Source organism: Danio rerio, chromosome 1, assembly GCF_049306965.1.
Source record: "Danio rerio strain Tuebingen ecotype United States chromosome 1, GRCz12tu, whole genome shotgun sequence".
NCBI lineage: Eukaryota > Metazoa > Chordata > Actinopteri > Cypriniformes > Danionidae > Danio > Danio rerio.
The window spans coordinates 43,694,659-43,710,712 of NC_133176.1; the positions used below are offsets into that span (position 1 = coordinate 43,694,659).

Consider the following 16,054-nt stretch of genomic DNA (forward strand, 5'->3'; position numbering starts at 1 on the left):
AAATAAAATAAAACAAAAAGCTGGCCAAACAAAAAAGTTTATAAAAAACAATAAATAAAAAAAACTTGAAATATTACCCAAAGAAATCAAAACAAACCAGAAAAAACAAATAGAAAATCCGAAAATTAAAACAAAAGATAAAAAACAAACTAAAGCAAAACAAAGACAAAAATAACAAAAATAAAAACAAACTGAAACAAAAATGGAACAAACATGAAAGCTAAACATAATGGAATCTAAATAACAAATAAACAAACAATTCAGAAACAAAAAAAGAAAAAAACACACACACAAAAATCAAACTAAAAACTCAATTAAAGCAACTCAAATTAAACCGAAACCATGTTTTGAGTAAGCTGAAGGAAACTTCACGTTTTCAGACCCAAATCTCTGTGCTCGTACTGAATGTTCCGGCACACTTTTTTGCATTATTTTACAGCAGTTTTCAGTCTCCTCAGTATGAATCACTAGTGTCCTCATTTGTAAGTCTCTTTGAATAAAAGAGTCTGCTAAATGAATACTTGTAAAATGTAAATGCGATGTAAATGTGTACGGTTGACTGTGCATTTGTGTAGGCAGAGTGTTTTATCCTGCTTCTCTTGTTATCCAATTTGCTTATGGTTGTACGGAACCAAATCATCCTTTGTGATGAAAACGGATTATGTAATGAATTATTATGCTGTACCCACACATCTATATGATTTGCAGCATATGAAAGTCTAAATATAGCTGTCTCTCAGGCTTGCTACATCAAGTGTTTCTTTACGCATTAAGAACGATCCTCTTTGTGGAGCAGGCCTTACCTTTGGCCAGCAGAAAAGCACAACCAGTCCAATTGGCAAACCGATGGTAAGGATGTAAATCACCCACAGCCATGGCCTCTCTTCGGCAGCCAGTGCCAGCTGACTCAACACTCCAGGCTGAGACAGAAATAGACAGTCTGAGTACAACAACCAAGTTAAAGCCTGATGAGCAACAATGCCCAGAGGCAGACATGGGTGAGAGTCAGGGGCGTACCTCGTTGGCACTCGCCACAAGTTTTTTGAGTCCCCAGCTGTCTGCAGCCCAGCGGTCCGCCACTTCCTTCTCTGTGGTGATAATAAAATTGTCAAAGTAAATGTCGGATGTCATAGACCAAAGCTCCAGACCCACAGCTCTGAATGGCTCCATCCGAAATGGGTGAAGGTCCTCAAAGTGGTCGGGGTTTGGGATCTTACGTGGACTCCACACACCCTGTGAATAAATATACAGAGTCTGTAAATACAAATGTTTGTTTTTTTCTCCCTGCTCTCTTAATGATGAGCGAGGAATCATATCAGTCATTTGTTTAATGCGTTCTAGAAGTATCTGAGTTCTTACCAGGTCAAATACAATCATATCACGCCAATTTCATCCTCCTTAGACTGGCTGTCTGTTAAGTACTATATTGATTATAAAACATTGCTTCTTACCTATAAAGCTTTAAATAGTCTAGCTCTTGTTTATCTAACCGACCTTCTGTCTCTGTACAGTTTGGGGGCTCTTTAAGATCTCTTTAAGATCTCAAAACTCAAAGCTTCTCTTAGTACCCAGCATAGCAAAGTCCACTAAAGGAGGTCAAGTGTCTCATATATGGCTCCAATGGCGTGATATAGGTGTATTGAATACACCAAATCAGCCAAAGTGTGTGAATGATAGAGTGTAAGGGCTGAGAGTACAACCTCCAGTGCTGGATTGTGATTGGAAGGGCATCTGCTGTGTAAAACAACTGCCAGAATAATTGGCAGTTCATTTAGCCTTGGCGACTCTTGATAAAGCTGGGAATAACCTGAATGAAAGGAAGTTCACCCAAAAAATTAAACATTTATAATTTACTGCCCATTCACTTGTCACAAACCCATTTGTGTTCCTTCTTCTGTTGAAGATATTTTGAAAAATGCTGGAAACCAGTAACCATTGATTTTGAAGTGATTTCGAAGAGATTTCGAAGTATTTGTTTTTCCTACTATGGATGTCAGTGGTTAACAGTTTCATTTTCTGACACCAGCTTGAACACTGAAAACAGCAAAACTCACTGGTGGAGCTACCCTTCATTGGCTTATCCTTCAGCATTTACATTTGCATTACACTGATCGAATAAATGAAACTGAACTTCAACAGTGACATTAATAATAATCTGAAATTAACCCATTTCAATCGATCCAAAACTCCACTAACATTCTACACTACTTTCCTGCCTGCCTGACTTGCTGGAATGTTTTACAATTTGAACAATTACGACTTTTTAATTCGCCTTTCATCTATGTTTAGCTACTTTGACACAATCTGCATTGTAAAAAAAAACACTATAGTACTAAAGATGAATTGACCCTTCGCTAAGCCACACCCAAAAACCGCAACCCACCAATCGTGGCTTAGCAACCGTAGCTACGAGCAGGGGCTCTGTCAAGCTTTCGAGCGAGGGAAACAGGTCAGCGTGTTGTTCATATGGATTATGCAAATCTGAAACCGGTGTCCTAAAAGTTTGGACTGGATGGTGGACTTTTTTTCCCTTTTCAAAACCAAAAATCCAAGAGGAGAAATGCCAGCCTGGATCAAGCTGTGTGAGGGGCGCTAAAGGAGCGGAAATAAGTTGGTTTTGTTTTGATATTCCTGACACATTCAGTGATAGACTGACAACAATAACTCACACACCTCTAACCCTAAACAGATCTAAACGGTGTTTCCTATAAAAATACAAAGCAGGTTATGTTTCACAGCTGTCTAATTCTTTTTTTTCATTTGATATTATGAGCAATGCTCTGTTTAAGCCTTCGCCATAGTAACGTAGTCATACTAATAGCGAATAGATCATAATGACAAGAGTTATTGATTCGACAAATACGAATCTGAAAATCTGTTGCTAACTTTACTGAACTTCATATGTCCATCTATTTCAAGCTACGAATATTTGATATTACAAATCAACAGAACAAAACAGAGATGTGATCACAAACTGAGTACTTGCGATCAATATACTCTACCCCCAGCTGTTGTTCATTAATTTATAAAGAGCACACAAATATACTGACAGTTATAGGTAAATTACAGTACATTGTTATGGGTCAATGATGCTAATATTCGGCACAAATCTCTCTTTGAATGAACTATGTAAAAACACTGACCTAGCGTGTTTCCTCTTTGGTTTGTAACGCTATATTTCATTGCACAACAATAGTTTATCAGGCTTTTGGGCTAAAAATAGAGAAATCACGCTTTAATTTGTTATTATTAGATTCTTTTTAAATGTCACCTCTCTTGCTGAGCATGAGCTAAGCTGTTGAATGGTCAGTGTATGAGGCGGCTAGGCTAAGCTAGCTTAAATTTTGATTGAATTATTCTCTAATTGGTTGCCTATTATGTGGTGAATATATCCCTGTAATGCAAACTGCAGTCCTTTTTTTGTCTGGCTTTCTCGGATAACGTACCTGTTTGCCAAAAATGACATTATATCCCTTGCAATGTCTGACACCGGTGCATACATATTGTAAAAGACTTGCCAGGCACGAAAGTTTGACAGGTGTAGCAACAGTAACTAAGGAGGGCGTGGCTTAGTAAAGGGTCAGTTGAGCTAAATAGAATCGTCCACCACTGGTAATTTCTTACAAATTTTCTGTATGAGATTTGCTTGTTTAGTTGTTTCTAGAGTATCAGAATAACACTTAAAAGCTCTACCTTCTTCTGGAAATGGCGACAACTCATTTGCATTTAAAGGGACACACACAAAAAGTGTTTTTTGCTCACACCCAAATAAGAGCAAGTTTAACAAGACATAATAACTACGTTTTCAATGTGAAACAGGGCCCAACATGTCTCCTTAAATGAAATACAAGCACATGAGCAACATTTCTTTCTTGATGAGTCTAGTTGCCAGTACCTGGTAGTTGGGGTTGTCTATAAGAGGAGCTTTCCATTTGCCCTTATACTTAGGATTATTGACCATGGGTGGCTTCCATTCACCACAGCCTGGAGCAGATGTACATGCCGGATTTGGAACCTGAGGAGCTTCCCATTCTCCATCCATTTCCTCATCCCTAAGAGAAAGAGGGAGTATTATTAATAAAAAGGAGTTTTATTGACAAAGCAATAAAGCAAAGATATTCAATATATTATAGGGTATTCATAATGTTCTAGGGTATTAATATTTTACAATGCCAAGGTAACAGATTTTCTCATCTGAGATACTTCATGAATTTGATCGTTTGAACGTTCATCAGTGCCAAAGTCATTAAAATGGTCAAATCAAAGAATGTAAGACTTTTTAGGACAGCTTTTCAAATGTTAAGCAGGAATTTATGTCAGAGAATGATTTTATGATTTAAAAAAACTATCAAATTACAGCCTTAGAAATTCAGAATACCAATTTAAAACTCATTGATTTTATTCATTTGCCAGAATAAAAACCTTTTAATCTTTTAAAATATTATAAAATCTAGTATGTTCGTTATAAGCATGTTTAGCTTTTACATAAAAGTATCTCTGAATGATGGAGGAACGTTATTTTATTAAGGAACACTATTAACATTAAAGTACATTTAAGCTTAAAGTAGACACTATTCAACATTCACATTTTTGGTGCTGTTTTGAATTAAACACGATTTAGGTAAAGTATTTTTTTTACAGACTACGACATCAATATAATTTAAAAAATGAGTCATTGTCTGCAAAATAGGCATAACATTAAAGATAATTATCCACACAAAGTAAAGTTTCATTTTATAATTATGATTCATAAAGCTAAATTTTAAAGAATTGACATTTTATGACCTTTCTGATAAAATGTGGCTTTGACTAAAGTGTGTTTATAGGTTGTGGTTAGGACAGTCATATAATTGCATTAAATCAATTATTTTGAAAAGGTTTAAATGTTTTACTTCACAATATTTTTTTACTAATCTCTTTCTTTATTTCGTTAAGCCCTTAAAACATAAATAACTGGCCAATAATATACTGAAACAGAACCACTTTGAACTGAAAATAGGATTCATGCACTTTAAATCTGATCTGAATAAGACAAGAAACATTAGTGGAGCTGATTTCAGCATATTAGGAATAAAATTAAGAATGAATTTTTGAAAGTTTTGCCAAAATTCACTTATCATTTATCAAGTCTCAGACCTAGAAGTTTCACATTCAGTCATTTCACCACTTCTAAATGATTAAATATTATCGTTTGCAACAAAAAATAAATACATGCATGACTTAGCACATTCCAGTTTTAGAACTATTAATCTCTTTCATTATTTCTTTGTTTTTCTCTTTTTGATAAGAAAGCCCACAAACGTCTCACAAATTGCCATATCAGTTTTCCTGGCTATTAAATGTCAAAAACAAATCATTTTTATAACCATTTTATAAACAGAACTTTTATATAATGACACAATAAGACATCAGCAACAGTAAATGATACATAAAAATATATATAAAATTCTACCATTTTTGAAGTATTCACCTTTGAAAATAATTCCTTTAAAGACTCTCTAAATAAAAACCATTGTCTAATAACTTAAAAAATAGGCCTAGGCAAAAGTGTACGTTTAAAAGTTCAGTCGCTAATGCTGTTTTACAGAAAAAAGGTTAAGTTATTTACCATCAAGCCATTTTAGCCCCAAAAATCTGGCCTCTGAACCCTGTATGCATCGGTACATGGGCTTATCGAACTGAATTATATCTTCTAAAGTTCGAAGTACATACAACATGACTCAAGTCAGTGTCCTCTTCATACTACTTTGACAAAACTCAATGTTTAGTGCTTTATTTTTCCCTACATTAACTGATGAGCAGGTAAAAACCATCATTTCCACACACTCTTCTCAAGATCTATAGAATGAATTATTCCTTGCAGGCCATTTTACTATCAGCTTCTCCATTTTAACCTAGTCCAACCCACTATCTCCTCTGCCATCAGCCAGTACGTTTCTGTAAATGGAGATAAACTGTTTGTTGAGACCCGTTCAGGCCCCAAAGCTACAAAGTAGTGTTTTGACTTTTTCTTGCTAGAAGAAAATGTTTATTAGTATATAGACCATTTTGATGGATATGTCAAAAAAGCAATGGTCAAAGTGTATTTCTTGTTTTACATTTTTAATTTCTAAAGCTTCCGAGAATCCAAAAACAGCCACATATTGATAAATAATGTTATGATAGCTGTTTTAACATTAAGTTATGATTGAATTGCCTCTTGTTAGTTATGAAATAGTTTGATTACAAGCAGGAAATGTTCATGGACCAATGACATCACCACATTGAAATGGTTTTTATTGTTTCACCATAGCAATAGTCACAATATTACAATATGTGCAAAGTCGAATCAGGATTATAGTTCACTATAACACATGATTTATGAAGTCACTACGATATTTAAACATATTTTAACATATTCATATGCTTTTATTGCATGTGACAGTGTAAGCAATTGAAGAAAGTTTAAACCATACAGATCTTTACATTTGATTTCTGTACTTGTATTCTGTTAAGACTCTCTAGAAACCCATAAAGAACTGTTTATTTGATTTGTATCTTTGCTTTATTGCATTTATTTACTGTATGCTTGTATTTTATCATTATTTATGTAGACGATGTATGTATGTGATGATTAATTTAAAAAGATGAATTCTTTCCAAATAGAGCTATTCAAGTCAAGTGAAACTGTATTAATTTCGCAATACTGTATTATATATGGCAGGACAACAAAATATTGAAAAGTCAGGTTTTTTTGGAAATATCCTGCAGCCTTAATATATGTACTCAATTTAAAATTCTTTTGCACCTAAATCATATTTCATTGAATGTTTATATTTTCAAATAAAGTGATTCTCCTCATTGAGCATTGATAGAAGCATTAGCTTAAAGGAAATACTTTAGAAACACTAATAGTTTGCTTGCCAAAAAAGTACTGAGCTATTTAAGGAAAATACATGGTTAGATTTAGGGCTTTAGTTTTAATGTTTTAATGGAAGTTTTAATGTACTATGCATTGCAAAAAAAAAAACTAAGTAGAACTAAGTTGTAGTAGTCTAAGTAGAAGTAGTCCAAAGTAGAACTTTATTTGAATTTTGTACCAATTTAATTTAATAACTCATCATTTACAAAAACAATATTTTACCTTGGAGTCAATGTATATTTTTTTTCTTGGACAGAATAAATATTTAGAGCTTAATTTATTAATTTAGCTGTAGCAAATTACAGAATTCAATTACAGGTCCAAACCAAAATTATACTTTGCCCTAAAGTAAAAAACAAACAAACACATATTTAGTGTCTCTATTTTAAGCAATATTTTTGTTTTGCGTGTAAGTAACTTTTTTCTTGACCACAATCAATATTTTTGATTATGATTAAATACAATTGTATTGTTTAATTGAATCACAGTTAAATTATACTTTGAGAGAAACAAAAAAGAAAATGTAGCTGTAACAAATTGCAGTAATGTTATAATACAATGGTTCAAAGTGTAATTTTTTCAGTGTGTAAACTAAAATAATTATATAGACTGTACATAAGAAAATTGTAAAATAAAGTGCTACCGATACATTTGTTCTCACCAGTCATCAGGCTTTTCAGCAGTGGGGTCAGACACAAACTCTGGCTCATCATCCAGCCAACCATCAGGCTTCACTGCATCTGGATCAGGAACCTTAGCTAAGGCTTCTTCATCCCTATATAGACACAGATACAAAGAAATGACTTGACTTTCGCCATTCTTTCTTAATTTAACACACCTTCATTCCAGGGTTCTTTCATAAACAGCAGATTTAGGGACTTTTTAAGCATCAATGACAAAATGTGCATTAGTTGTCAGTTCTTGTACAAGTTTAAATTAAGAATTTGTCTATTTTTATTCAGTACAATTGTTAAAATAACACCATAAACTCGTTTTAAGTTTAATTCAAGCACTTTCAGAGACCTATGTTTGTTTTTAAGTACTTTCCATACCTTGAATCCATATGTCTTACATTCAAGTACTTTGAAGAAGCATGGGAATCCTGTCATTCCTATACATGGCTCCTCAAGAAAACCATGCCAAAGAAATTCTTTGCATTTTGACTTTGCTTGATATTTAAAACCACACTCACCACTCTTCAGGTTTAACAGCTTCTGGGTCTGGGATTTTGGCTCTCTCATCCCAGTCCTCCGGTTTGGAGTCTTTGGGATCATCGATCTCTTTTGGAGGGTTGACAGGTGGAACGACATCGGTCAACAGACTTCCCCTGCTAACACTGGACTGGTCAATGAAGGTCTCGTAGCTATTGTCAGGATTCAGAACTGAAATAAATAAAAAAGAAGAGTACAAATAATTATTGATTCAACTATTGCCTCTAAATGACTGTATATAAATCATTACATGCAAGCTAAATTGTGTTTTAAGAAAAGTGAAATTACATTTTTTTATGTAATAGTGTGACACTATGGATATAATGGACACAATTGACCCACGGTCCGGTACGCACATGACCTACAGATTTTTTCTAAATTTGTAATAATGATCGCATCCCACATAATTCAAATCTAATCGCATGATGCATCATTTATTACGAAATTTGCAATGATTGCATCCCATGTCATTCAAATCACAATTATGAAACCATTTTGTCCACGTAGCATATATTATGGTCATTCGCGTATGTTTATTAATCCTTTGATGCGCTGCATCCAAATCTGCGTTTGACCGATAAAGAGATTCGATCCTCAGTCTTTTCAGCCTGTATTATTTCCTAGTTACAAACATAAAACAATAAAATAACACAGAAGTACTGGGAGAACAGTTTTTAGTTCATATATAAACCTTGATGTTTATGGTAAAGATTAAAATCACTGTTTAATGCAACTTGACGCTTAAAAAGAAAGTTGTAGCAATTACATTGTTTAAACCAACAATGGTGACAACCAGCCATTAAAAAAATATTAATTCTTCAAAAAAGACACATCTAGTTATAGAACATGATAGTTTTTTGTGAGTGAGTTACTGAATCATTATTTGAAAATGAGACTAAAACAAGATTATAATGTTAAAATTATACATTTAGCCTTATCAGCAACTGTAGCAAAGATCATTTTTCACAGTATTGAATATTTATTGAGCTGGTAATTTCTTGATTATATTTTTATTAAAATGACAGGTTCTTATCAATGTTTGTTAAAACCAAAAATTTCTTGCATTGCTGTTTTTGTACACTGTAAAACTCAACAGTCAACTTTATCAAGTAAAATGAGTGTAGTTAACTCAAAATTGACTGAAAGTTAATTCTACTCATTTGAAAAGAGTTTTGAACTCAGTGTCAAGGTAATGAGCTATTTAAATACCTTTTAACTTCAACTTAAATTGGGTAGGTTCACAGTGCTCTTATAGATTACCAACTCAAATGGTTTATCACAATCGGTTTCCTCAAACAGTTTGAGTTGACTTAACTTATTGGGTTTTACAGTACTCAGTTGGTTTGAGTTCTCTTCATTTATTGGGTTTTACTGTGCTCAAATTGCTTTATTTTCTCAAATGGATTAAGTTCACAGTACTCATTAGGATTTGTTTAACTTAAATGGTTTGTTGCAATCGGTTTCCTCAATTGGTTTGAATTACCTTAACTTTTGGGGTTCTACAGTGTGATAAATGAAAAAGCAAATAACATTTGTTTCCTCCCCTTTTTGCTGATCCAAAAATGGTTAGATCCATGACTCAAAAACTGTAATGTGATCCAAACCGTGAGATTTGTCATCCGTAACACCACTAGGTGACATTCTTTTTTAGATTTTACCTCTCATTGTTATAACTGATTAAATACGCTTCTTTATTACTTCTATATTATCTCATTTATTCATTCATTTACCTTCGGCTTAATCCCTTTTTTTATCAGGGGTCGCCACAGCGGAATGAACCGCAAACCATACCATCTACCATATGTTTTACACAGCGGATGCTCTTCCAGCTGCAAACCAGTACTGGAAAACATCTATACACACTCATACGCACATACACTATGGCCAATTAACTTTATTCAGTTCATCTATAGCTGTGACTGTGGGGGAAACTGGAGCAGCCGGAGGAAACTCACACCAATACGAGAAGAACATGGAAACTCTACACAGAAATGCCAACTGGCCCAGCCAGGCCTCAAACCAGTGACCTTCTTGTTGTGAGGCGACAGTGCTAACCACTGAGCCATCTTTATGCAATTGCCCTTTTATAATCTCTATATAATAAAAAGTAACAGGTTTCCACAAGTGCTTTCATTACAGCATACGCACCAAGTGTAAAGAGGTGAGTCTTTTTATCAGTGTAGATCTTCTTCAGATCAACATCGGGTCGTTTGGCATGTTTTTCTTCCACGTCTCCATTGAGGGGATTTTTATGTCTGAAGATGAAGTGCAGTTTGTAGTCTTCTCCACATTTGTCTGGCCCAAACATGATGCTGTACGGTGTGCGATCATGGAACTGTTCCTGTGAGTCATTAATATACATCATATCATATTCATAATCTGCTATATAAATCCAATAGTACCTTACTATTTTAGTATTCTATAAAATTAGCATCTTTAAGCACACAAAGGAATTTTTTTTCTAATTTGTTCTGGTAATACGAAACAGACAATTAACATACCAGCTCTAAGTCTTTAGAGTCTGACAAAAGCTTGATGTAGGCACCGCCACAGTCAATTCCATCTTGAAAATTGACCTCGTACCTGTATATAGATTGGGTTTTGTTAGAATTAACAAGTTTTATTAAAGAAATCCAAGGTATGTCAAATGTCAGATTACAACAAATACAAAACACACTTACTGGACGATGAGAGGTTTGTCCTTAAACACAAATGGTTTGTTAAGCAGAGCCGAGATTGCATGATGCTTGGCACGAGATTTCAGCACCAAACCTAAATCACCAGGCACTGTATTTTCCTTCAGGGGCTCAACCTCCCATTTACCTACAGACAATGAAAAGGTTCCCACTCAAATTACCAGACTTTCACGAACCAAAAAGCTGAATTTCCATGACCTATGATACACTGTAAAAATGCTTGGTTCCACACAATTACTTTCAGTTGTCACACACAAATTATGTCTTCATGTTTTCCCAACACAAACATTTGTGTTAATTTCATAGTTTTTTTTTTATTTAAGTGGATTGAACATAAAACAATTAAGTTGTCTCCAGATAGAACAAAAGTAAGTGTTGTTTCAGCTCATTTTAAACAAGCTGTTTGAACAAGCAACAAAAAGAATAATATATATTTAATAATGTGTTATCAAGTTACATCTGTTTAGGACATAGTGCTAAAGCCTCAAGCAAAGCTGGACTGGATTGCTTTATTTAATTCAAAGGGCTTGTTAATCTTCTCATTTAGATTGTAACATTAATTCAACATTAAATAAATATTGAAATAATTATATATTTTTTACACCCATCTAAGCCTTTAAATTTATAAAAAATTATATATATATATATATATATATATATATATATATATATATATATATATATATATATATATATATATATATATATATATATATATATATATTTATTTATTTATTTATTTATTTATTTAATTTTTTTTTTTCAATGTCTGGAATAGACGTTTTAAAATGCCATGATATTCCACAAATTTCTTGACTCAGCTATAGGACCTTATGGTTTCCAAATAGTGGAACATTATAATGCTGTTCTACAATCCAGTTATAAAAATTACATTGTACAGTTTGTCATAACATGTAAACAGCAGCCTCTTTACAACAAAACACACAACAAAAAAGAGAACATTTTGAATCAAGTATTGACTTAAAAACATATGGAAAAAAATGTTTTAGACACAATCAAAACAACTATTCTTAAATGTTTTCATTTTAAGATAAATAAACTGTTAACACTTTAGTTTAGGTCACAATTCACAGTATTTAGTACTGGCTTATTACCCGTCTATTATTAGAACATTAACCGTTCTTTAGTTATTACAAAGTATGATCCTATTCTGCATCCCTAATCCAACCCAATACCTAAACCAAACTTTAACCTCACTAACTATTAATAAATGGCTAATTAGTAGTTTATTAGGATAGTAGTGTTAGTTAATGGTTTGTTAATACCGTGAATTGGTACCTAAAGTGTTACTAATAAACTAGAATCTGAGAAAGCGTCTAAATGTAATACTAAAGTGTTAGACTGCATTAATGCATTACTAAAATTTAATTTGGTTCAGAGAAATTAGGAGGGAAACAAACTATGTCTGGAATAAAAAGAATTGAATAGAGCTCTAAGCATGAAGAAAGTTAAACCATGCTGGATAACTAACCATCATATTTTGCAATATCTTCATCAGCGTCCTCCTTCATTGTTTTAGACACCTGCCAACTGCAGAAAATAATGAAACGCAATCATATATATATATCATTAACATATCATAATCATATTTTCATAAAAAAATAATAAGTTGACTATATAATCGCTTTTCTGCACAATTACAGTTGAAGTCAGAATTATTAGCCCTCTAAATTATTACCCCCTGTATATTTTTTCCCCAATTTCTGTAAAACAAAAAGGTTTTTTCAACACATTTCTAAACAAAATAGTTTTAATAACTCATTTCTAATAACTGATTTATTTTATCTTTGCCATGATGACAGTAAATAATATTTGACAAGATATTTTTCAAGACACTCCTATACAGCTTAAAGTGACATTTAAACAAGGTTAATTAGGTTAACTAGGCAGAGTAGGGTAAGTAGGGGAGTTATTGTATAGCGATAGTTTGTTCTGTAGTACATCAAAAAATATAGACTAAAGAGGCTAATAATATTGACCTTCAAATAGTTTTTAAAAAATTAAAAACTGTTTTTATTTTAGCCAAAATAAAACAAGATATTATCCAGAAGAAAATATATTATCAGACATACTGTGATAATGTCCTTGCTCTGTAAAACATCATTTGTGAAAAATTTTAAAAAGAAAATCAAAGGGGGGCTAATAATTCTGTACATCTGATAGAATTAATAACTAATTTTGATAATAACACAATATTAATGACACAATAACAACAAATACTAAATCTTACAGTTATATAGTTACAGTATATTTAATATTTTACAAGAAAAGGTAAAAAAGAAGAATACAAATTCATGCTTGGATAACAAACCACAAAAACCATCTAAAATATCATGCAAAACTATTTGAAATCTACAAACCTGCCCAAAGATCCGTCATCAAATGTCTCAGTGAAGAAAACATCTCCTGTTGGAACTGGAGTTTTGTACGTTACCTAAGCATGTAAAAAAAGATTAAAAATAAATATCACAAAGAAGATCAGAGGACTGGGGGCATCACGATTATATCCAGGGTTTCTGCAGGTTTCACCAAGTTAAATTTAAGACATTTTAAGAATTATGAATCTATTATGAATTAAATTTTTTACTTATAAAGGGCTAAAGGCTGAGGAATTTTTCAATTTACCCAGAGGGGAAAGATTTTTATTTGCTCTGTCAAAAATAACACTTTAATTTAATACAACAATAAATTAATAATAAAAAATTATATTTTTTATATTTCTTAGCAAAATATTTTAAATATTGATTAAAAACCCTCAAGCTCTTCTTGTATCCATTCACTTAAAAAAAAAAAAAAAAAAAATATATATATATATATATATATATATATATATATATATATATATATATATATATATTCTTTTAAATAAACAAATGTTTCAAAAGTTTCAAAAGTTATAATAATATAAATCTATGCATGACAATCTGTCCAGGTCTGTGTCTTCACCAGGAAATACATAGAACACTTTTAAACTAATGTTATTGTAAGGAAAATAATTAAACTATTACGATAAAAAGAGTTTTTTCTATTAAAATTTCTCTAAAATTTTAATTTTACTGAGATGGATTGTTGGTGATTGTATGGGTTTTGAACCAGATTTGCTAGCAATACACGAACAAAAGAAAATTAAGACTTGTTTAAAAAAAAATTTAAGACCTACAACACAATATTTCAGTGAATTTAAGATTTTTTTAGGCCTAAAAAACTATTTTGTACATTTAAGACATGGATTTAAGACATTTTAAGACCCTGCAGAAACCCTAATATAAAATTTTGTAATCATATTTTCTGACGAGCATTATAACAAATCCCTGTATTTTAAATGAGTGCTAATTATTTTGAACCTGAAAGGACACATTAGCATCAGCTTCAACGCTTTCAGAGCTGTCAGCCTCCATGTCCAAATCTCCATCTTCCACTTGAGCTTCCTCTTCATCCTCCAGGTCTTCATCCTGGGCCAATGTTACCATGGAGATGGAGAGTAACAAGAAGCACGTCCAGCTCCACCGCAACTTCATCTACAAATATACACAATAACAGTTTTTAAAGATGCAAAAAAGGATGAACAACACTGAAAATGTGTCATAAAACTGAATTTGTTTTTATTTTTCTTTGGGGCGGAGCTTCTGATCGGATGACACTTTGACCCCGATATTGATCGACACATCTGCTTTTAGACGTGCTTATTATTGCACGTTTCAATGTTTTTCCTGTAATGGCTTCTTGTTTTATTAAATGCTGATAACTGAATTACAACAGCAAATAGTCAAAAGAAGAAAAAAGCTTATCTTCCAAATATATTAATTGCATAACTTATTATTAACAATTACCTCCAGCTCTTCTGTCTTTAGTTATTTTAGTCTAAATGACAAAACATTTCAATGGTTTTTTTTATCACAATTAGTTATAACATTATTATAACGTCCTCTGGCTAGCAGCGGTACCGTTAGCTGGGTGATGACGATGAAGAAGATGATGAAGAAGATGATGTTGCTCGTCTGCGTGACCGTTTCAGGTGTTTATCAGAAAATGTCTTTATTTACTCACCTTCTCCAGCTGAACTGATATTGGCGATGTGTCGGTTAACTGTGGCTTAAGCGGATGTGTTTGTCATCCAGCGTTTCGGCGCGAAGAGTCCGCTATGAATGAGAGCGATAGCCAGTTTTATCAGAAGCGCAGGATGACAACCGCCTCTCTGCGATAAAAACCACTTCCGCAATGCCTGTCAAAATAAAAGTCTCTTTTATTTACAAAACATTCTAGCCAGTGCACTCATCAGTGTTCATAACCACTACCCTGTTTTAGGGAACATAGATAAGTGCCCACTCTCACATCTCATTCGAGAATAAAAGTCCAGTTTGTTTCTCCAGTCATTTATTTGATGTCACTTTCTACGTGACCGTGCGATAAATCCACTTCCGCCTATCAAAATTAAGGTCTCATTCATCATTTTAATCATTTAGAGACTTTCTAGCTATTCTAGCCATTGTGAATATGTTTGTCTATATGTTATTTTTTTCTGTATGTTTCCCTAAAATAAAATAAAAAATCTTTTACAATACTTGATAAAAATATTTACTTTATTATGCCCATTTTACATTTACATTTACATTTAGTCATTTAGCAGACGCTTTTATCCAAAGCGACTTACAAATGAGGACAAGGAAGCAATTTACACAACTAAGAGCAACAATGAATAAGTACTAAAGGCAAGTTTCAGGTCTGTAAAGTCTAAGAAGGGAAGTGTTAGTAGTTTTTTTTTTTTTTTTTTTTTTTTTTTTGTACAATTAGTGTGATATTCAAAGAGGCAATTGCAGATTAGGAAGTGAAGTGGAGACTAAATAGTTGAGTTTTTAGTCGTTTCTTGAAAATAGCGAGTGACTCTGCTGTTCTGATGCAGTTAGGGAGTTCATTCCACCAACTGGGCAGATTGAGCGTGAGCGTTCGCGAAAGTGATTTTTTCCCTCTTTGGGATGGAACCACGAGGCGACGTTCATTCACAGAACGCAAGTTTCTGGAGGGCACATAGATCTGCAGAAGTGAGTGCAGATAAGAAGGTGCTAGGCCAGAAGTCACTTTGTAGGCAAACATCAGAGTTTTGAATTTGATGCGAGCAGCAACTGGCAGCCAGTGCAAACGGACTAGCAGCGGAGTGACATGTGCTCGTTTAGGTTCATTGAAGACAACCCGTGCTGCTGCATTCTGGAGCAGTTGAAGAGGCTTGA

The 16,054-nt window shown here is 33.1% G+C and overlaps 1 protein-coding gene across 2 annotated transcripts in view; it reads right to left on the minus strand.

The window, feature by feature from the left end:
- Positions 1-15,026, minus strand: part of clgn (calmegin) — a 35,610-nt gene extending 20,584 nt beyond the window's left edge. Inside the window, exons 1-12 of one of the 2 annotated variants that reach the window (XM_005160003.5) lie at positions 14,877-15,026; positions 14,174-14,347; positions 13,190-13,263; positions 12,301-12,359; positions 10,794-10,935; positions 10,614-10,695; positions 10,261-10,453; positions 8,094-8,283; positions 7,563-7,676; positions 3,896-4,052; positions 1,018-1,233; positions 804-920 (exon numbers count right to left, since the gene is read on the minus strand). In XM_005160003.5, coding sequence (XP_005160060.1) covers positions 804-920; positions 1,018-1,233; positions 3,896-4,052; positions 7,563-7,676; positions 8,094-8,283; positions 10,261-10,453; positions 10,614-10,695; positions 10,794-10,935; positions 12,301-12,359; positions 13,190-13,263; positions 14,174-14,347 — 1,518 coding nt within the window. In that variant the 5' untranslated portion in view covers positions 14,877-15,026. The remainder of the gene's footprint in view (positions 1-803; positions 921-1,017; positions 1,234-3,895; positions 4,053-7,562; positions 7,677-8,093; positions 8,284-10,260; positions 10,454-10,613; positions 10,696-10,793; positions 10,936-12,300; positions 12,360-13,189; positions 13,264-14,173; positions 14,348-14,876) is intronic. The other variant, NM_001077541.1, reaches the window with a different exon arrangement.
- Positions 15,027-16,054: the final 1,028 nt, after the last annotated feature.